General features: G+C 65.4%; 6 protein-coding genes across 6 annotated transcripts; 2 read left to right on the top strand and 4 right to left on the bottom strand.

Annotated features, from left to right (window-relative positions):
* Nucleotides 1-239: 239 nt before the first annotated feature.
* EMIHUDRAFT_56459 (hypothetical protein) lies at nt 240-1,016 on the bottom strand (the record flags this gene model as incomplete). Its single annotated transcript, XM_005762475.1, has 1 exon — nt 240-1,016. A coding segment is annotated over one exon (777 nt), but the record flags the coding sequence as incomplete, so codon positions are not given.
* A 2,973-nt stretch (nt 1,017-3,989) lies between these two features.
* Nucleotides 3,990-5,087, top strand: EMIHUDRAFT_248550 (hypothetical protein; the record flags this gene model as incomplete). Its single annotated transcript, XM_005762474.1, has 2 exons — nt 3,990-4,579; nt 4,781-5,087. 2 exons carry the CDS (start codon nt 3,990-3,992, stop codon nt 5,085-5,087), a joined length of 897 nt encoding a protein of 298 aa, XP_005762531.1.
* A 497-nt stretch (nt 5,088-5,584) lies between these two features.
* On the bottom strand, nt 5,585-7,133 carry EMIHUDRAFT_459877 (hypothetical protein; the record flags this gene model as incomplete). The annotated part of the gene is made up of 5 exons (XM_005762473.1): nt 5,585-5,599; nt 5,699-5,901; nt 6,106-6,259; nt 6,351-6,503; nt 6,657-7,133. The coding sequence occupies 5 exons, from the start codon at nt 7,131-7,133 to the stop codon at nt 5,585-5,587; spliced, it is 1,002 nt and encodes a 333-aa protein (XP_005762530.1).
* A 4,811-nt stretch (nt 7,134-11,944) lies between these two features.
* Nucleotides 11,945-13,336, top strand: EMIHUDRAFT_120647 (hypothetical protein; the record flags this gene model as incomplete). Its single annotated transcript, XM_005762472.1, has 2 exons — nt 11,945-12,113; nt 12,312-13,336. 2 exons carry the CDS (start codon nt 11,945-11,947, stop codon nt 13,334-13,336), a joined length of 1,194 nt encoding a protein of 397 aa, XP_005762529.1.
* A 481-nt stretch (nt 13,337-13,817) lies between these two features.
* Nucleotides 13,818-14,918, bottom strand: EMIHUDRAFT_248545 (hypothetical protein; the record flags this gene model as incomplete). The annotated part of the gene is made up of 1 exon (XM_005762471.1): nt 13,818-14,918. One exon carries the CDS (start codon nt 14,916-14,918, stop codon nt 13,818-13,820), a length of 1,101 nt encoding a protein of 366 aa, XP_005762528.1.
* Nucleotides 14,919-17,313: 2,395 nt separating this feature from the next.
* Nucleotides 17,314-20,055, bottom strand: SIR1 (ferredoxin-sulfite reductase; the record flags this gene model as incomplete). Its single annotated transcript, XM_005762470.1, has 4 exons — nt 17,314-18,622; nt 18,694-18,732; nt 18,831-19,157; nt 19,201-20,055. 4 exons carry the CDS (start codon nt 20,053-20,055, stop codon nt 17,624-17,626), a joined length of 2,220 nt encoding a protein of 739 aa, XP_005762527.1. The 3' UTR covers nt 17,314-17,623.
* Between the last annotated feature and the right edge of the window lie 847 nt (nt 20,056-20,902).

The raw sequence follows: 20,902 nt of genomic DNA, 5'->3' as shown, positions 1-20,902 counted from the left end.
GGCGGCGGGCGGGGGAGGAGTGCCTGGTGCGGGACCATGGAGCCGCGGGAGACCTCTTGCTGGCGGAGGAGCCAGTAGACTGCGGTGGCGGCAGACCTCTCCCCTCGCCGGAGGGCGGTGAGGACCTCGTGGCGGGGGAGGCCGTGCTCCGCCTCGATGCGGCGGAGGAGGGAGCGGCAGTTCGGGTCGAGCGGCGCGCCGCACAAGCCGAGGGTTGGGGGCACCGACGGAGAGGAGGCGCGCAGCCACTTGTGCGAGAGGACGCCTCGCACGGTGATCCTCTCGTCGGGAGGCATGTGCAGCAGGCCGCAGAGCAGGTCCTTTGCTGCCGCGGAGAGGCCTGGCGCGGGCGCAAAGTCGAAGTCGACTCCGATGATGCGGTCGTAGAGCGCGTCCATGTCTGGCTCGTCGAAGGGGAGGCAGCCGCAGAGCATCGCGTAGAGGCAGACGCCGAGCGACCAGAGGTCGACTCGCTGGCCGAGGTAGCCGCCGCCGAGGAGCATCTCTGGCGCGGCGTAGTGCGGAGAGCCGCAAGCGACGTCGAGCACCTCCTCGGGGGAGGAGAGGATGGTGCCGAGCCCAAAGTCGATCACCTTGATGTCGCCGCGGGCGTCGAGGAGGACGTTCTCCGGCTTGAGGTCGCGGTGGATGACGAGGTTGCGGTGGCACGACTCCACCGCAGCAACCATCTGCCCGAAGAGCCGCGCCGCCTCCGCCTCGCCGAGCCGCCCCTTCTTGACGATGTGCGCGAAGAGCTCGCCGCCGCCGACGTGCTCCGTGACGAGGTAGATGGCGTCGACCTCCTCGACCACCTCGAGCAGCTGGAGCAGGTTCGCGTGGTGCACGCGGTGCAAGATGGAGATCTCGTTCGCCAGCCGCTCGCGCGAGTCCTCATCGCAGATCTTGCACCGCTCAAGAGCCTTGACGGCGACCGGCTCGCGCGTGCAGCGCTCCACCCCGAGCAGCACCTCGCCAAAGGTGCCCTGCCCAATCACCTCGAGGAGCGTGTAGCTGCCGACCTGGCGGAGACCTCTGCATGCGCTGGGACTGGCTCCGGTGCTGCTGCTGCTGCTGCCACCGCCGCCGCCGCCGCCGCGAGCCGTGTCACCGCCGCGGCCGCCGTCGTGGCGCTGGTCGGCGCCCGAGCGCGGGGCGTGAGACGCGCTGCTGCCGCCGCCGCCGCTGCTGCTCTCGCCGGCGCGTCGGCGGCGTGGCGAGTGAGGCTCGATGCTGGGAGCCGACATACACACAGTGCCCGATGTATTTATTTTTTGCTTTCGGGCATCATGCCATCATCTGTCTAGCGTCCACCCATACCGCGTTGGTGTCCAGTCCGAGCCTGGCTGTTCTTCACCTTACTACCTACCTACCTACCGGGGTAGGTAGGGTAGGTCTGGGCCCTCCCGTCGGGTTTTTCCCTCTCTTCAAGCTGGAATTTTCAAAAAAAGAACTTTTCCGCGGAAATCACGATGTCAACCCTCCCCAAATGGGTGATCTGATGCTTGTAGGGCTGCTTGAGAGTGGCCTGCCTGCCATGTCACAAGAAGGACTGTGGTTGCAGGAGAGTACCACCAACCATCACTCTAGTTGGTTTAGTACCCCACCTTCACCTATCGAGTGATTTCTTTTTTTAGTTTCCCATAAGTAAGGTAGGTAGGTAGGTAGGTAGGTAGGTAGGGGCAGGGGAGAGGCCGGCCGGGTTTTTGCAGAATTTCAGCATGATGCCCGCCCAAGCAAAAAATAAATACACCTGACATGTCGGTTTTTTGTGTGTTGGGTTCAGGCTGTATCTAGATACGGGAGTGTGCTCGTCGAGGTTGGAGAGGGGAATGGGGGATGGGCGGTCGGCGAAGGGGTAATAAGTAGATACATACAAGATAGATGTCAGGGCGTACGGGGTAGCCGTCACTTTCCTGCCTCGCAAGGGCGGACCTGTCCCGGAAAGTGAGAAACGCAGCGTGGCGCACCTACTTAAAGGCTTCTCCTTGCTTGTCGGGCTGCTCCATCTCCTCGTCTCTTTCCCACCTAGGCGGGGCGGTGGGCGTGCGCGCGGGCGCGGGGTGCGGGGTGCGCATGTGTGTGTGTGTGACTACAAGGGACCCAAACGCGAAACTTGCTCCTCATGCGCGGCGCTCTCGCTGCGCTCCTTCCCTGCTCATGGGACCTGATGCCGCGCCACCTCTGTGGCCGCTCCATCCATCCTCTCTGACGGCGCCAGCCCTCCGCGCTCCGGCTGGGCCATCTCTTTTGGTTCCCACCCCGCACCCACACCCTCTCCTCTTGGTGGCGGTTAAAATTTCCTAGCTCGAAAGAATTTTCCAACAAAACTCCCTCGCACGACACTGGGCACGGGACTGGCGCGCACTGGCACTCACAGGTACCTAGGTACCAGCTCGAAAGAATACGGCGGCGCCACGTCGCTCGCGTCGTCGTCGCGTCGTCGTTCGGCGTCGGCACGCGTGCTCCTGTGCGTGCCCCGCCTGATGTATTTACCGACCCTCACACCGTGCTGCGTGCCCCCGCCCGTTGTGTTTTACACGCACACACACCTCCGAGTCCACACTCGGGGCACACTTGCTTGCGACGGCTGCACTCTTCTCCCACGGTCCGCGCCTACAGGTGTCCAGCTACTATCTGCTACTAGTTGGGTAGTAGTCTAAGTTCTGAGCCTCGAGGCCTTGCGGGTCTAAGTGTGACTAGTCACGCTGGGGTGCTTACGCGGTCTAAGATCAGCGAGAGCCTCTTACATCGGCTAAGTCGGCCGTGGCACGGCCTGGGGCCAAGAGGCTCCCACCGTGATCAACGCCCGTGATCAAGTCGTCTAAGTTCATGGCCCCCGACCATACAGCGTCTAAGTCTGAGCCCGGCTCCGTGCGGGGGCTAAGTTGAGCGCTCGCTCGCTGCAGAGGCTATGTAAGGTAAGTAAGTGTAGAGCGACCCTCTAGCCCTACTACCCAACCATTGGCGTGGAGGAGATCGTACCTCTGGGAGGTCCCTTCCTCTCCCTCGCCGCGCTGGTCATCGCACCCGCAGTCTGGTCGGCACCGATGCTTCTCGTGACGGCAGAGCTGAGCGTGGCGCTGCCGCGTGCGGGCAGGTGCGCGGCGGCGAGCCTGGGAGGGTGTTGTCGGTGTGAGGAGACGCACTGGTCTCACCGCGGTCGTGTGCGGTTTATATAGTTTAGGTACGTCGTGTGGGTCGAAGAGGCGCTCTGGAGCGATGCCGTCGCTGCTCAACGATTAATTAAAGAAATAACGCATGGGCCCTCAGCGGAAGCTGGGAAGAGGCGCGGCGTGGCGAGGAGCGGTTGTGCATCCGCTCCGGGGGCCCGCTCTGCGCCGGGGAGGCGTTGTTGCGCTTGTTGGAGGCTAGGACGCAAGCGTCCGTCGCCCTTTTCAAACTCGGGGCCCTCTCCGCTACGCTCCGACCCGAATTTTGGAGGGCCTAAAGTTTATGGATATGGTGTTGCTGCGCAAAAGGGGTCGGACACAGGGCGCAGCTCATGCTAAGAGCTCGAAGGGGAGATAGAGAGAACAACCACCCTGTCCCCTTATTGCGTACACCAACACCACACAAAAGCTCCCTCTCCTGTCTCCTCACTCAGGGGGGTCACAACTACCGAGTTCCTAGAGTCTAGCTGCCACGTCAACCAGGACGGAGGCTGGCGTGTTCAAACAATCACAGCGAGCAAGTAGCAAGCGCACGGGGGAAGGATGTTTCTGTATGTATTAGGTTAGGTGAGCATGTATCGAATGTATGTATGTAGGAAGGTGAAGAACAGCCAGGCTCGGACTGGACACCAACGCGGTATGGGTGGACGCTGTATCGAATGCAAAAAAAGAATTCTTAAAAGGAAAGCCTCTCTCACAGCACACTGGCACGACAAGGGCGCGGACTAGCGCGGACTGGCACACCCAAAAAAGAAAGAAATTAGCCTGCTTCGCGGGAAGCCCAAAAGCGCGAAAACCAAAAGCGCGAAAACCACAGACATGGTGAAGCGCGGCTTCACCAGCACCACCGAGCGCGACGAGAACGTCGGGAAGCCCGTTTGGGTAAAGTGGATCGAGCCACGCGGCAAGCAGAAGCACTACCACAAGGGCGAGGTTGAGTCTTTCGACGCCGCGACCCGGATGCACACCATCTTCTACGAGGATGGAGAGAGGGTTCCCACGCGACTCGCGGAGCAGGAGGCCGCCGGGCTGCTCTCGTGGCACGCGCCCGGGTCAGCGGCGAAGACGCAGCCAGCGCCCGGCTCAGCGGCGAAGGAGCAGCCGGCGCGCAAAGCGGTGGCCGAGCCCGCGACGGGCCGCAAGCGGCGCCGCCAGTCGGACGCGTCTCCTCCCGCGCCCGAGCCCGCACCGAAAGTCGAGCCCGCCGCGGCGCCGGACGGCGAGTCCAAGTCGGCGTACGAGCTCGAGCGCGAGCGCAACATCGCCCAGAACCAGGCGGCGCTTGCGGCGCTCGGGCTCGACGGCCCCTCCCTCACGCGGCGGCCTCCGCCTAGTCCCGAGGAGCTGGCCGCTCGGGCAGAGCGGGCGGCGCAGCTGGCGGCCGAGCGGGCGGCGCGGCTGCAGGAGGCGTTCGAGAACCGTCGCGCCTCCTCGCGGATCGCCACCCGCCCGCCGCCCGCCGCCGCCCGCTCTGCCGACCGCTCGCTCGACCGCGCAGAGGCGGAGGCGGACCGGCTGAGGCGGCAGTCGCGGCGCAGGCCGGCGGCGGCAAAGGGGCGTGGAGGCAAGGCGGCGCCGGCGCTGACGGCGGCGCAGCTGGCCTCGCTCAGCGCGGCGGACGAGTGGCTGTGCGAGATGGAGGAGTGGCTCTCTCCAAAGGTGTCGGACGCCAACCTGCGCAACGTGATGAAGGTGGTCGGGAACCTCGCGAGCGGCGCCGGGGTCGTCCACCCGCTCACCGGCGCGCGCTTCCGGGAGGGCGAGCCCGTCTCCCCGTCGACCGACTTCGTCGCCCTCCGCGCCGAGGCAAACTCGTTCCTGCGGCCGGAGGACGACGCCGGGCACGGCTGGCGACTCGACCACCCGATCGGCAAGTGCATCCTCTTCCAGCACCACCTCCACGCCTCGCGGCGCTGAGGCGGGCCGGCGGGGCGGCCGCGGCTCCTAGTCTCTACTCGAGGGTGCTCGTTTGCATGCCCGGCACCGCCGGTGGCCCACCGCCGCGCGCACAGCGGTGCGCACAGCAGTCCGTGTGTCCGTATCCGCACTTCTCACATGAAGTCGTTATGGGGGAATTAGTGTGTGTACTGCGACACACCGATCACCGCCCGTCACCGCGCGTGTGTGTACTTTACTGGCCTGGGGGAATTACTGCGCCGAGCGGCGTGAAAATTGTGTGTGCGGACACGCTTAAACACATACTCTATACGGCAGGGCTACGACCTACGTACACACCATCACCGCAAGTGAGCATAAATGGGACCTCCTGGCACTCCGTCCTGGGCCGCCCCTCTCTAGAGTGTCTTATGTCTGACTCGACAGACGACACACGCGCGCTCTCTCTGGTCTCTCACTCTGGCCTGATCGCGCCGCCCTCTCGTTGTCGCGACGCCGTGCAAGTGGCCGGTAACTCGTCAGCTCGGCGTCGCCTTTGGCGCAAAGGAGACCATCCCGTACACGCCTCCGGTCAGCCACTTTTCCGGCTCCGCCGCGGCCGCCGCCGCCTCCACCGCCGGCACTACGCCGACCAGCACGCCGCTCTTGCAGGTGCGGAGCGCGGCGAGCGAGGTTGGCCAGTACTCGCGCATCAGGTCGGCAAAGTCGGTGTCGTGCGGCCAGTGCAGGTCGCCGAGCAGCCGCCGAAAGTTGGCGTCGCCCTTGGTGAGGACGAGCGCCGCCTCGGCGAGCCTCGCGTGGAGCTCGTCCGGCATCTCCCAGAAGGGGAGCGGGCCTGCGGGCGAGGGGAGGGGCGGAGAGGTGGGGAGGCGCGCGCGGCCATCCTCTCTGCCTCGAAGAGAAGAGGCGGGCCGGTGTACGACTCGAGGCAATCTCTCGGCCATCTCTCGGCCATCTCTCGGCCATCTCTCGGCCATCTCTCGGCCATCTCTCGGCCATCTCTCGGCCATCTCTCGGCCATCTCTCGGCTATCTCGGGCCCGTGTAAAACTCGGGGCTCTCGACAAGCAGCCGCCCGTCGGCGAGCGCGTCGCGCAGCCGGCCGGCGAGCGGACCGCCGCCCTGCTCCTCGAGCCAGGCCAGGGTCGGAGCCAGGTCCGCCTCGACCACGTCGCTCACGAAGACGGGCCTCGCCTACGCGCAGACGCCCTCCCGCGGCTGCTGCAGCACCGCACCGCTGCAGCAAGCCTCGCCCGCCTCCTCTCGCCTTTGCGTGCAGCGTCACGCGCCTCGGGGGCGAGGCGCAGCGCAGCAGCCCGTCCACGAGCAGCAGGTCGGACACCAGCTCGAGCCCGCAGTTGTCCAGCACCACCACAACCTCCTCGCCGCCAGCCGCCTCGAGCGCCGCGCACAGCTCGCCCGTGTCGTCGGCGAGCATCTTGCCGCCCGCGTCGGCCAGCTTGGACGCGTCGCCCGCGCCGCCGCCGCCCGCAGACGCGTCGGTGGGCGCGATGAGCGCCGCGCCCGCGGAGAGGGAGAGGTCGGCGAGGTTGCCCCACAGCGCGGTGCTCACGAGTGACGGCAGCGACACCTCGCCCTCGGTGAGTCCGGCGGAGAGCATGTCAGCAAAGGCGGCGGCGGCGCCGTCGAGCGACTCCGCCTTTTGCGCCGCGAACGGGTCGGCGCCTCCGGTGGGTCCGTCCGTCAGCTCGAGCATCCGCTTGTACAGGTAGTTCTCCACAACAAACCACGGTGCCGACAGCCAAGTGTCGCCAGCGGCGAGGAGAGGCGCCAGCGCGTCCTCCCACTCTGCTGAAGGCGCGGCCAGCGGCTTGAGCGGTTCGCCCGCGGCGATCTCGCCGGCGAGCGAGCGCAGGTCCGCCTGGAGCGCCTCGCTGTAGCTGTTCTTGTCGATGACGGACTCGACGATGAGCGGCAGCCGCCGCTGCACCGAGTCATACGTGAACGATGCCTCCCCGTCGCCGTCCGCGGCGAGCGGGCGCGGAAGTGGACGATAGGGCGTCTTGCAGACGAGCGAGACTGCGGCCGGCATCACGCAGAAGAGCATTGTGAGAGCGAGTGGTGGTTGCCAAGTGCGAAAACGAAAAGAAAGTCGGCACGGACCGAGGATTAAGGTGGCAGTCCGGGTTCTGTGAAGAGGGTCGCTCGTCGAATGCGAGCCAGTTCGCTCGCGACGCCGACGCCGACGCCGCCGCCGGAACGACCGCGGCGGCCGGTCGAGCGGCCGCCCCGGCCAGCGGCCGTATCGAGCCTGCCCGTCGCGAAGGTGCGGACCTCACGGCCCCACCGGCCGCCCGCGCCGCCGCGCCCACGTCGCTCTCTCGAAGCCGAGCGCCACGCCGCTACGACTCCCATCGCGACGACTCCCGTGCTCGCTCCTGGCGCAGGCGATCGACTCCTGACACCCATCGAGCGGATGGGCGCGTTCCCGCCGCGACTCGGTACTCTCGAACGACTTTTGAGGGCAAAAGGTGCCGCCCGAGCCCATTCCCGCCGCCCGCCGCCCGAGATCAGCTGCCACCGGCCAGCGCGCGCGCGGAGACCTGCCGCGAGCGCCTCCGTGGCCCTAGCTGGGGTGATTAGCAAGCGCCTCGGCACTTTAGATTCGCCCCTCGGGCTTTTCCGCGCGCGTGATCAGTCTCGCATTCTCTCCTTTTTCAGGCGCCTGTTTACGGCCTCTGAAGAGCAACCGTCGAGGCGTCGATGCTCGCCTCCACGCCCGCGCCAGACCTCCGCGATTGGGGCGCCTTGTCGACGGGATCAATTGTGATTCCGGGCGCATTTTTCTGGCATTTAACTCGCACGTCGGCGACTCTTAGTCGCTTCTCCGTGCTAGGAGGCCTCTGTTTTGTGTCCGTGAGGACTAGATCGAAGCTAACATTTCGGCACATTTCAGTTAAATACCAGAAAAATGCGCGTTCACTCACAATTCATGTGTATATGAACGGTGCCGACGGGTTTGGCGAGCATCGAAGCCGTCCAGGCGCAGCAACGCGACGGTTTCGGAGGCCGACGGCTCCGAAAGAGCCTCCCGAGCGAGGCCGGCGCGGTCACGGTACCATGGAGGCCACAGACGTCGCCGGAGCGGCACTCCCGGGGCGGCACTCCCTCACCCGGTCAGGGGGGGCCAACCACAGCCCGCCTCACCGTCCGTGGAGCTTCCGTGGTCCGCCGCTTCGGCTTCGATTTTCGACCCTCCCGAGGCTGCTAGAGCAGCCCCGCGGAGCCTCCCGGATGCACCAGCACACCGTCGTCCAGAACGCCGGCGCACGCGCTGCCCAGTGACTGGGCGGGTCGGCCCCGACTAGGGGCGGGCCCAGCCGCGCGGAGAAGACCATCCCACTCGCGGTTCGTCGCACCGTCCGCTCCGGTTTTCGTCTCGAGCGGGTCGTGAGACGGCCGCGAGAGCGAGCACCGCGGTCACGGTACCGTGGAGGCCACAGACGTCGCCGGAGCGGCACTCCCGGGGCGCCACTCCCTCGCCCGGTCAGGGGGGGCCAACCACAGCCCGCCTCACCGTCCGTGGAGCTTCCGTGGTCCGCTGCTCCGGCTTCGATTTTCGACCCTCCCGAGGCTGCTAGAGCAGCCCCGCGGAGCCTCCCGGATGCATCGGCACACCGTCGTCCAGAACGCCGGCGCACGCGCTGCCCAGTGACTGGGCGGGTCGGCCCCGACTAGGGGCGGGCCCAGCCGCGCGGAGAAGGCCAGCGAGCTCGAAACACGTCGCCGCGGCCGGCCGTTTCGCAAGCCTGAGCGGGTCGCCGGACACCCGCGAGAGCCAGCAGCTAGAGCGCCGTCGTAGCGCAGATCGAGTCGAGGAGCTTGATGTCCACGGTAGCAGTTGTGGAGAGCGGTGGCACGGTGCGTGTAGACGCGTCGATTGAGGGCTCCCTTTCGAAACGCGACGGGTACGGCATGACAACTGCCAGTACAGTTTTACGCCGGCCAGCGTGAGAGCACAACAGGGAGCCGGCGACCCGTACGCTTTGCGCGTGGCGACTGGTGGCTGTCTGGAGCTCGTGTGAGCTGGGCCGACGCGTGGCCGAGCCGAGAGGACCAGCGAGCGACCACGTTGGCGATGAAGCTTGGCGGCCGGCGCCTCGTCGCCAGACGTCACAGCGGCGTGGACGTAGGAGTGTGCGGCGACGGTTACCGGCAAATCCGGCCCAGTGTGGCCGGCAGCTGCCTAGCGCTGGCCTGTGTCCGGCGCCGCGGTGGCGGATAAGGCGTCTCGCCGCCGTGGCGGCGGTCGGCAGGTGCGAGCGTGATGCCATCTTGCGAGACGACACCCGTGTCGCAAAACCCGGACTGCCACCTTAAGCAAGTGTCTGTGTTTGGGCGTGGTGTACAGTGTAATGTCCACTAGCTCCGAGTAGAGGGGGCGTCCTGCAGTTAAGGGGAAGCCCGGTACGCGGGTCCAACCCTCGGAGACTTGTGTTTACTTTTTACGGCCCCTTCCCTGCGAACGCATTCTCACTAGCTAGGGGTCAGGGCTCTCTAGCCCGTAGCCCGATCCCGATCATCCGGCCCGCTGGGTGCGCTTCTCAGCTCCCCGGCCCTGGATGTGAGGCTGATAACTGCACTCCAAGTGCTCCAAGTGCTGCTCCCAATGGCAGTTTTGCTCGGCCAGACGTACCTCTCCTGATTTTGAACGAGTGGGCGGTGCAGGCTGTCTGTTTACAGGCGCCGTCCGCCCGCGCGCGGGCCGACCCAACTACGAGCACGCTCCCTCGCTCGCCGCTGGGCGGCGCGCGTCCACACTGCGTCGGCAACACGACGCAGGAGCTCGCTCACTGCTGCTGCGGCGGCGGCAGCGACGGCGACTGCGAGCTGACGGCTGACGGCTGTACGGCTGTACGGCTGACGGCTGGCGGCTGGCGGCTGCGGCGAACGGCGACGGCTCGGTTCGCGTTCGCCCCGCGACGGTGCGACTGAGACTGCCGCGCTCGATCTGGGAGCCACTCGGCGCCAGTTCGAGCGGCGGTCGGCTCGGCCACTGCGGGTGCGACGCATGATAGAGCATGCTGGGCGCCGCATCGTGTACTACCGACCCACGCCAAGGCGCGGGGCGGTGGTGCTCGCCGGCGCTTCGGTGCTCGAGCGCGCTCAACATTGTGGTCGTTCAGGGCGGCTCGCACAGCGCCCGCAGGCACACACACACACACACACACACACACACACACACACACACACACACACACACACACACACACACACACACACACACACACACACACACACACACACACACACACACACACACACACACACACACACACACACACACACACACACACACACACACACACACACACACACACACACACACACACACACACACACACACACACACACACACACACACACACACACACACACACACACACACACACACACACATACACAGACACACAGCCCCTTCCCCTTCCCCTTCAAGACCGCAAGAGGGCGAGGACACGCGCAGGGGCCGCACCTCTAGCGAAGCCCACAGAGTGGGAGACTCCTATCACCGCCCTGCCACCCACGTGAGCCTTTTGGCCGCCTCTGTCAGTGTGCCCGTGGTAGTGAGAGACTGCTGGTGAGAAGCCGGAGGAAGGTCGCTAGTCGAGAGAGATCGCCAGTGGAATAGGGAGTCCACCGTGCTGCGAGCCTGTCGCTGTCCCTTGTCAGGAGCAGTGGAGAACTAGGAGAGCGCAACCAGTAGGAGGCCCGCGCCTGCCCCCGTGCCGCCGGGTGCAACCTGTCCTATACGAGAGAGGAATCCCTGGGACCCTGTCGTGTGGGCCGTGAACCCTGCCCAGCCCCCCTCCGTGTCGCGATGCGCTCCCCGCTCCCGTTCCCCTGTGTCCCTGATCATCCTTACAAGATCCTGCTCGTGCAGGTGGGGACCCTGTGCTTCTCCCACCCCTCGTTTGGCGTGCCCGTTTTATTTATTTATTTATCGGCCAGCCCCCCTCCGTGTCGCGATGCGCTCCCCGCTCCCGTTCCCCTGTGTCCCTGATCGTCCTTACAAGATCCTGCTCGTGCAGGTGGGGACCCTGTCCTTCTCCCACCCCTCGTTTGGCGTGCCCGTTTTATTTATTTATTTATCGGCCGAGCGACGCGACAGAAGAAGAAGCGACAAGGGAGAGAACGACGAGAGTGGGACGACCGCGAGGTGGCATGAAGGTTGCAGCGAGAATCGGCGAGAGACTGCGAAGAGAGATAGGAAGAGGCGGACGCCCAAGGGTGGGCGACGGATAGCGCACCACACCCCTCTCCTTAAAATCCCTGTGTGGTGGCGGCGTGCCGTCCTCCCATCCCTCCCTTGGGTTGTCCGTTTTCTTTCTTTTCTTTTTCGGCCGCTGCTGCCCGTCCATACTGCCGTCGGCGCAGCGCTTCCCGCCAATTGGCGACGAGCACCTCTCCAGTCCCGAAACAGGGCACGCTCGCGGCTGTCAGGGCCCGCGAAGCGTGGATTGATTGCATGCCTGGCGGCGTGCGTGCGAGGAGATCGACAAAAACACGCCGCAGTCGGAACATACAGCGCGCGACGTGTATCGCGCGCCTTGCAGCGCAGGCACGGGCTCTATACTTGTCGGTGATCGCGCCCACTCTCGACGAACGAGCGGGCCGCTGCGGGCGAGCACGTCACGGTCGGTCGGTGGGAGAGAGCGCAAGGGCGACTCCCTCGCCAACTCCAACAAGGGCGACCGCACCTCCAAGCACAACGGGGTGCTAAGGGCCGCCCAGAATGCCATCCGGGCGCGCTCGGTTGGCAGCATCATCCTCGGGGACAAGGAAAAGCCCGAGGTGACGTGGCACCTCAACGACACGTCCGTGACTGACATCTGCGAGCTCGGCGGTGACTTCGCCGCGATGCGGGACGTGCATTACGAGGTCAAGTCCTGGAACTCGCTCATCAAGTCGACGACGGTGGGGAGGGGCTCGTGGGACAATGGTGGCACTGTGGCGTCGGTGGGCCACCTCTACGGGTTTGGAAACACGCTGGACAAGGCGTTGCCGGCGGTCGTGGGGTGCAAGGAGCGTGGCCGTCAGGTGGACGGACCGCTCGACCACTCGACTGGAAAGGGATGGGTCAAAGACCAGGCCTTCCGCTCCCGGCCAGCGTGAATCCGCTGACAGAGAAGCTCCCTCTCCGGGTCGACTTGCCGGTCGACTTCCCGGTCGACTTCCCGCTTGCGAAGCCTCGTCCGTCTCGTGTCCGTCTCGCGCCTGTGCCGAGGCATGCCGTCAACGCCCTACGTGCTTGTCGGCGCAGCTCCGCCGGCGTCTCGCCGCCTGTGCGCCGCCGGCGCGCTGCTGCTGCTGCTGCTGCTCGCTGCCGTGGCGCTGCTGGCGCTGGCGCTACCGCGCCTCGCCGCGAGTGCCCTGTCCCTGTGGCGGTCGGAGGATGGCGGCGGCTGCACCTGCGTGTTCCTGCACGGCGCCGGCAACGGGTACGCGCGGCCGCCGCTGACGTCTGACCCGGGCTACTGGGGCTCGGTCGACGACAAGCTGAGCGGGCCGTGCGCCGAGTTCATCTTCATGTTCGAGGACACGCTGCACCGCGGCTGGACGGACGAGCGGCTCCAGCGGCGCGTGTGCGATCTCGTGACGCGGCCGGCCTCCGAGTCGCCGCGCCGGCGCTGCACCACGATCTTTGCGCACTCGATGGGAAGCCTCGCCCTCGCCGGCGCCCTGCAGAGCGGGCTCTGCGCGCTCGGCGAGGCGACGGCGTGGTACTCGGTCGGCGCGCCGTGGGAGGGAACCGAGGCGGCCGAGGCGCTCCCGGAGCTCTGCGGAGACTCGCCGCCGACCGACCGCGGCCCAGTCGAGCCGGTCCTGCGCGCGCTGGCGAAGCGCGTGGGCTTCTGCGACGGCCCGAACGGCAGCGTGAGCTCGGCTTACAGGGCGCTCGCTCGCTCCTCTCCCGCCTTCGCCAGGCTCCGCCCCTGGCTCGGCCGCGTCAACGGCTCGATGTGCGGCGACTCGCCCTTTGGCCTGTGGAGCATCAACTCGGTCGAGCTGCGTGCGCTCGCCTCTTGGGTGAACTTTAGCGAGAAGAATGACGCCGTCGTGCCGCTCTCCGGCTGCCCCGCCCCTGCGGGAGCCAAGCTCTCTCGCGACCCTCGGGGAGAGCACTACCTCGCCTCGGTCAACCACTACGACCTGACTTGCCGCCACGGGGATGGCTGGTGGGGGAAACATCGCAAGCCCTGCACGTGGTACAGGGCCATGGCAGAGCGAGCGGCCGCTGCCGCCCGCTAGCGCCACGCCCTCCTTACCCGCTCCAGATACAGCTACACACTTGAACTGCTCGCCACTCCACGCCGCGGCGGCGGGGGCGCGGCTCGCGAGAACAGCTTAGACCTCACCACTCCAACTTCAGCCACCAGCTTTCATAGATCGCAATCTATCGCACCGTAGCCCTCTCCTCACTACACGCACTAGAGCGGGAGGATACTCTCTGAGACACAACCGCGACGCGTGTGTGTCGTGCTAAAGAGATCTAAAGACGAACTCGAGAGATAACGCGCGCGGTTTCGACATCGACATGAACCGGAGAAGCGCCCCCGAGAGAGCGGGGAGAAGAACGTTTTGAAATGGGTTTTGAACTTTTTTTGTCGTGCGTCAAGAAACTTTTACACACACACAAGTGCACCGCCCAGCGGGCCAGTAGCCCCACGCTGCGGCCCCGATCGCGCCACAATGTGTCAACCCATTCCACTAACGACTCTCACCTTGGGTCTCACACACGCTGGTGGCTAAGACTGTCGCTAGCTCCTTCGTCGCGCACGCTCACCGGCTGACGAATCGGTTGCATCGTCATCTCGCGGTCATCTCTCCTTTGGATCGCCCCGCTTCGCAGCGGAGATTGCTGGTATATGGCCGCACCGGCCAGGCAGGCCGCCAGAAACGCAATACCCTCGGGCGAGGCGTGCTTGTCCCAGATCAGCCCGTTGGCGGTCACCGTCGCCATTTTCCCCGCCACGCCCAACACTGTGAAGCACGTCGCCGACACGAGCCTCCTAGCCTCGAAGCCGAGGAACGCGACAGCCACGCCGAGAGCGCACGAGATGAGGACGAGAAGAACGACGGCTTGGTTCGAGTCGGCATCCTCCACCGGGCTGGACTTGGAGCAGTCGGCGTGACGCAAGAGAGCCTCTTGCTCACCAGAGAGGAGCCCGATAGCGACCATCGGGGGGATGGAGATAGTGTTGGTGTACAGCGTCGGACCCCACATGCTTCCAAAGCCGAGGTGTGGGCCAACGATATGCTTGCCGTAGGCGGATTCCACTGCTACCACGAGAAAGTAGACTGTGATCCAGGTGTATGCTGTCAACCCTGCCATCTCAAGGCCCGCGTCGCTCATAACGTAGCCCACCGCGCCACTGCACATGACGAGCATCGCGAGCCACGAGCGGCAGGATGGGAGCTGGCGGCCCAGAAAGGCGTACTCGAGCAGCGCGACTAGGCACGGCACGCAGGATCGTGCGACGATCAGAGTCTCCACGTTGGACACTTCGAGCACTTTGAAGTTACAGTAGATGGTCGTCACAAACATCGCCACGTACAGGAGGTAATGCCTGGCGCGCTCCCACAGGAAGCGGTCCACCGGAGCTACGCCCTGGACCATCGCAAAGAGCGCCGCCAGCACGGTCGCCAAGAACTGAAGCGTTGATACCATCGACGGCAGCGGCGCATAGCTTATGATCACTTTGTTCAGCAGCAGCAGCGCCGCAGTGCAAATGCTATACAGGGTGCAGGTGACCACCGCGCTGCGATCGGCGTAGCAGCTCTCGCGGACCGCTGTGGACCCGTCCAGCGCGTCGGCGTTCGCATTCCCCATGCCACCGCGCCGTCGCGGCGGCGCGGTGTGCAGCTATTGCAATATGCAACCCTAGCTTTGAGCACTTGAGCATTGGTGGATTGGTAGGGTCCCACATGGTACGGGACCCCTCGTTTCGCCCTCCCTCGCTGGTGTGCTCATTGGAGGGGGTCATAACAAACACGGTGCAGGATCGAGGTGCACGCCGCTGACCCCGGGAGGGTAGATCGAGCGGTGTCGTCCCCCCTCCCTCCCTCTCCATCATCTCACTGGGAGACGCTCTGGGGGGAAGCGGGGCCCCTAGGGGGTACCCATGCGGGGGGAAAATGGGGTCCCATGGCCCGCCGCTGACATTTTTTTGGTAATTTTTCTTTTGAGCGCGATTTTCTACTTGTTTTCATGAGAATTTCGCGTATTGCGACCATGCTATCACGCCTTGCGACAGCCTGTCGGCGCTGCTGACCGTGCCCTGCTGCACAATCAGGTCGTCACTGAATGCTGGATGCTAAGGTCGCGAGCTATGCAGGTGATTGTACGGCCAGTAGGAAGGTGTCCTTCCAGCGCGTGCACTCTTCTGACGCAATGCGCGTCACAAGCTGCCTCGGATTGGCTGCTGGCACTCTCGAGGCTATGCCTACACAGCCTCGCGCGCATGGGCAGTCAAGAGGGACCATGCACCTTCTTACGACAGCGCCGGTGCCTCTCTCTTGGACCGGCAAACGTGGTGGTCTCGTGTCACCAGTGTGGGACCAGTGCGGCATCGCGCCATCGACAGCTCTGAACTGCGCCTCACCACTGACCGGGAAGGCCGCCACGTGGGTCAGCACCGGTCGCATATTGTGGCAGCAGTCAGTAGTGCATGTCTGATAGCTAGAGCAGCAGCGTCAGGGTCGCAGGGTCGGATCGTGTCAAGCCTCTCGCCCGGCCGGCCGCGTGCAGACGTCGGCCTGTCTGCTGTCTGGAGTGATCTGTCGGCGGTCAGTACGACCGATCAGGTCGGAGTTTTCTTATGGTTAGAGGGTCTATCTGTATGTACTCCTCGAGATCTCTCCAAATCTGCCCTCTGTTAGACCGGGTTAGATCGGGAAGTCGGTGCTAGCGGAGACTAGCGGAGCCGGGGGAGGGGTCACAACCAGTGGCAAAAAGCGATGGGGTCGTGCGAAGGGTGGGAACGACCAGCAGGGACCCCCTCCCCCGGGCCCCGCTCTCAGTTGGGGCCTCCGCGGCCGAGTGGGAGATATTGGATGGGAAACGGGTCGATTTGCAAAGTGGGGCGCCGGGCCAGGCCGGGTCCGGCTCGGGCCCCTGCCGGGCCCGGCTCGGGCCCCTGCCGGGCCCGGCCCGCGCGCTTTGCCGGGCCCGGCTTGCCACTCCCGGGCCGATGCGCCCAAACCAGCAGGTCGAGGAGCGAGGCGGGCCCGGCGAGGAGAAAACCGGCCCGGCAAACCGTCCTGCCCGGGCCCGTCTGCGGCACATCGACCGGCCCGCTCACTCACAACCGGGCCCGGGCAGGAGGGTTTGCCGGGCCCGTTTTGCGCGAGGCGGGCCCTCCCGTGACGAAAAACGACCAACGCACCGGGCGCCTGCCCGAGAACTTGAGTTCGAATACGTAGGAGGCATCAGAGCAAAATTGAGCCCGCTCAGGTGTGAAAAAAATATAAGGGTCAACTCGCCGATTTCGAACCGGAGGCCACTCGACCATCGAGGTGCCACCGACCGACCTCAGCAGAGTAGATGTTCGTGGACCGGTAGCGTCGAACCGGCGGCCCCCGTTTCCGCACTGCGGCGTGGCGCACGGTGCCTCCGGGGGCCCCCGCCTCCCCCCAGTATGTATGTGCAAAGACCGAGGACTCGACTTTGGTGGGGAGAGCCGTTTTGCTTTTGGCCGTGTGGAGAGGTCTGGTCTCGTGGAGGGTCGTTCGTGGAGTTGCGAGTCACGCTCGGGCGGACAACATCGATGCCGGGTTGCCGGCGCCGGACGCGGCGGCGAGGCACACGGGCGCCGGTGTGGCGTAAAAGTAGAGAAGCGAATAAAAGAAAATTCTGGCGCGGACGATGACGGACGCGGGCCGGCACAAAACTCTGTAAAAAAAGACGGTGAATGTGTGAAGAGTGTAAAGTGATACGATACGAGTTTGCCGCGGAAAATTTCCCTGCAGCTACGTTACCTTGGCCGGCCGCGCTGCCGCTGCCACGGGGCCCCCGGCGTCTCGCCCCTCGCGACACAGTACGCGGAGCGATGATCTCGCTGCGAAGTGCGCGCGCGCGGCGCGCGATGTGGTGCGTGTGGATCTCTTATTGGACGTGCTCGTGGCGGCCTTCGCCGCCCCCGGGGGCGCTTTTTGGTGGACCGCGAGGTGGAGCTCCGCGGCGTTGTGGAGTTGCCCCACTGTAAATCTTAAATCTATCCCCGGCGATATGTACAGTACCCCCCCCCCCCCCTGCCCCCCCAATAAACGAGCGAGACACGTCGAATCATGTGTGAGAGTCCTCAGTCCTAAACACGGAGGCTTGTGTAGTTCGGCACTAGCATCGGAGGTGGGTGGTCGCCGAGAGGTCAGCTGGCAAATCTGAGAGCGCACTGTGCGGGTGCCTAGCACCCGCCAGTTGTCGCTAACTGGGACCAGGCTGCCGCCAAAGCGCGCAGCTCATACGAGCACGCGCCGAGGCGGGTGGGCCACTCTGGAGTGGGCCCCCCCTCTCGAGGCGGCGACGGTCTGGTCGCCCTAGCCCTCGAGTGCCTCGCGCACAATCATGTCGAGCAGCGAAGGCGCGTCGAGGCCGCGCGCGCTCGCCTCCTCCTCGATCTTTACCAGCAGGTCGCTCGCGACGCCGACCGTCGCTGTCGGCGTCTCGACGGCGGGCGGCGGCGGGAAGGCGGGCGCCATGCCCTTCCACGCGCCGGGCTCGTACGCGGCCATGAACTCCTCGACCACGGGCACGCCGACGCGGTGGCAAAAGTCTCCGAGCGCCTCGGTCGGGCTGTTTCGCTGCGAGCGCCACATCGCGAAGATTGGCTCGACGGTCGCCTCGAGGTCCTCGAACTTCATCTTGAAGATCGAGGTCGCGACGGCGGTGCGCTCGGCCTGGTTGGGGGAGCCGCCGAGCCAGAGCTGGTACGCGTTGGGCCCCGAGCCGACGAAGGCGATCTCGGCCATGTAGGGCCGCGCGCAGCCGTTCGGGCAGCCGGTGGTGCGCGTGACAAAGTCGTCGCTGCCCATGCCCATCATGCGGAGGACGGCGAGGAGGCGCGCGTTGATCTGCGGCTGCACGCGCTCGGCCTCGGTCATGGCGAGGCCGCAGAGCGGGAAGGCGGGGCAGGCGATCGACTTGCGCGTGATCGCGTCCACCTCGTCGATGAGCTTGATCCCGTGCTCGCGCAGCACCGCCTCGACGTCGTACTTTTGGGCGGGCTGGATGTTGCGCAGGACGATCGACTGCGAGGGCGTGAGGAGGAGGTCGACGCCGTAGTTGTCGACGAGCGCGCGCAGGCACGACTTGACGCGCAGGCCGGGCGAGTCCGCCACGCGGCCCTGCTCGACGTTGATCCCGAGCATGAGCTTGCCGTCGCCCTGCTCGTGCCAGCCCATCCAGTCGAGGTACTTCCACTCGGGGAGGGGCACCCACGGCTCCATCTTCTGGCCGAGGTACTTCTCGACGAGGGCGCGGAAGCCGTCCACGCCGAGCGTGTGGACGAGGTACTTCAGCCGCGCCGACGAGCGCACCTGTGAGCAGAGGGGAAGGAGGCTGCGAAGACGCGGGCGGACGAGGCGCTTTGAGGGTATCCCGAGGGCACCTCGCGGTTGCCGTGGTCGCGCTGCACCGCGATGATCGCCTGGAGGCGCTCGAGAAGGCGGGTCGGTCAGTGAGTCCCCCCTCCCCCCTCCCTCCCTCCCTCGCCTTGAGGCACTCGAAGAAGTCCGCCTCCTTGACGAAGCCGAGGTGGTCGGCCGCGCGAGCGAAGGTCTCCTCCTTGCGATGCGTGCGTCCCATGCCTCCGCCGACGACGATGTTGAAGCCCTTGACCGTCTTGCCGTCCGGCTCCATGATGACCACCGCGCCCACGTCGTTGATGTACAGGTCGACCGAGTTGTCGCCAGGCACCGTCACGGCCATCTTGAACTTTTTCGGCAGGTAGGTGCGGCCGTAGATCGGCTCGACCGGGTGGCCGGTGATGATGCCGTTGCCGTTGTCGTAGTTGCGCACCTTGTCGAGGTCAAAGTGCGCGATGTCCTTCTGCCAGTACTCGACGCTCGCAGCCTGCGCGGCGAGAAGGCGAGAGGGGGGAGGGAGGACAGGTGACAGCCTCGGCGCGCCTGCGGCTGCCTCCCTCACCATCTCGGCTGCGAGGCGCCTTTTCGCCATCGAGCCAGATCTCGTTGAAGGCCTCGGTCATCGGCCGGAAGAGGTCGGCGATCGCCTTCGCGTACGTCTGCGCCGCCACGTACGCCGGGTTGTTCGGGAAGCAGACCGCCGGCACCATGACGTTCCGGTTGATGTCTCCGCATCCGCCGTACGTGTTGGAGCCCACGTTGGCGATGGTGGCGATGACGGTCTTGAGGTTGCCCTTGAGGACGCCGTGGAGCTGGAAGGCCTGCCGCGTCGTGGCGCGCAGGTCGCCCTGCCCGTACTTGTTGGACAGCTCGTCGAGCTCCCGGTAGAGCTCGCCGGGCACCTCTCCGCACGGCACCTTGAGCCGCAGCATGAACTGGTACGACTTGTCGCGGTCGGCCTTCTTCTTGAGGTCGCGGTTCTGCTGCATGTACGAGCCGTGGTGCTTGAGGATGTGGATCGAGTCCTTTGACACCGAGATCTCGTCGTTGCCTGCCAGAGGGCGCGGGGCGGTCGGGGCGCTCGGCTGGGCGGCGGCTGCAGCTGGGCTGTGTGCACCCATGTCGGCGAGCAGCGGCTGGCGCAGGTCGTTGCTGGCGGCCTTGACGAGCTGCACTCCCTCCTGCGTCTCGAGGTTGGTCCACGGCTTGTCTGCAGGGTGCGCGGGCGCCGTGGGCCCGAACTTTTGTCCGGGCGCGAGGCCAAAGTCGGCCGGCGCCTGAGGCTCCGCCGCCAAGCGAGCGGCGGGCGCGCGAGCGGCGTGTCCAGGCCAGGCCCCGAGGTGATAGGCCGCCGCCCCAGCAGCGCAGAGCAGCAGAGATCTCATGTGGCGATCGTGTCGTCGGCAGCAGTCCTCACCTCGAGAAAAAACAGCAGACTGCACTCCAAGTGCTCCAAGTGCTCCGGGCACATCGTCTGCATGCTGCCGTCAATTCTCTGGTCGACGGCGGTCAATCTCACGATTGTCGATCAAAACCGGCGGGCTCTGTGACGCCGTTTACGCAATCGTTTTTTGGCCTCGCTTTCTCTTTTGCTTGGTTTTATTTTGTTTTTCGTTTGCGAAGCGACAGAGGGGGGGGCGGGCGGACGCTAACTATGGGCAACTACATGTCGAAGGTTCGAGGACGACTACTCGCCGCCTGGGTCGTTTGGGGCGCGCGGCTCCGTCGAGGACCGGGCGCGCCCCTTTCCCGGCGCGGCGTAGGTCCCACTCTGACGTATAGAGGGGAGGCACGGACAACGGCCCAATTCATCAATTCCACTCATCTTCTGGTGCCTAGCCCCGTGCAGCGGCGGTCCGGCAGGCTGCCCCCAAGGCCCCCTGGGCCGCTGCGGGTTTTGGAGTTATGCTTTGGCACAGCTTCGGCGATGGCGGCCCCTCTCTGGGGCTTGCATAGGCGGGGAGTCTCCCCCGCTGGTCTCCTCATTCCCTTTTTTCTTTTTCTTTTGAGAGCAGGACGCCGGGTTTGTCTTGTATGTGCGTGTCGGGCCGGGGTGTGAGCGAGGGGCAGAAGGGGCGGGGGCGTGCGGGGCAGAGGCCCAACGTCGGGCGGCTTGTCGGGGTCCGGAGAATTCGATGAGTATGTGAGTGTGTGTGTCACACACACACAACCTCGGGGAGAGAACTCGGTGGAAGCACCAGCCCAGGCTGCCTGCGGCAGGCTCTCACTGTC

Source organism: Emiliania huxleyi (genome assembly GCF_000372725.1).
Source record: "Emiliania huxleyi CCMP1516 unplaced genomic scaffold EMIHUscaffold_678, whole genome shotgun sequence".
In the NCBI taxonomy this organism is placed as follows: Eukaryota; Haptophyta; order Isochrysidales; family Noelaerhabdaceae; genus Emiliania; species Emiliania huxleyi.
Note: the sequence above shows the minus strand (reverse complement) of the source record. Positions and strands in the feature narration are given on the sequence as shown.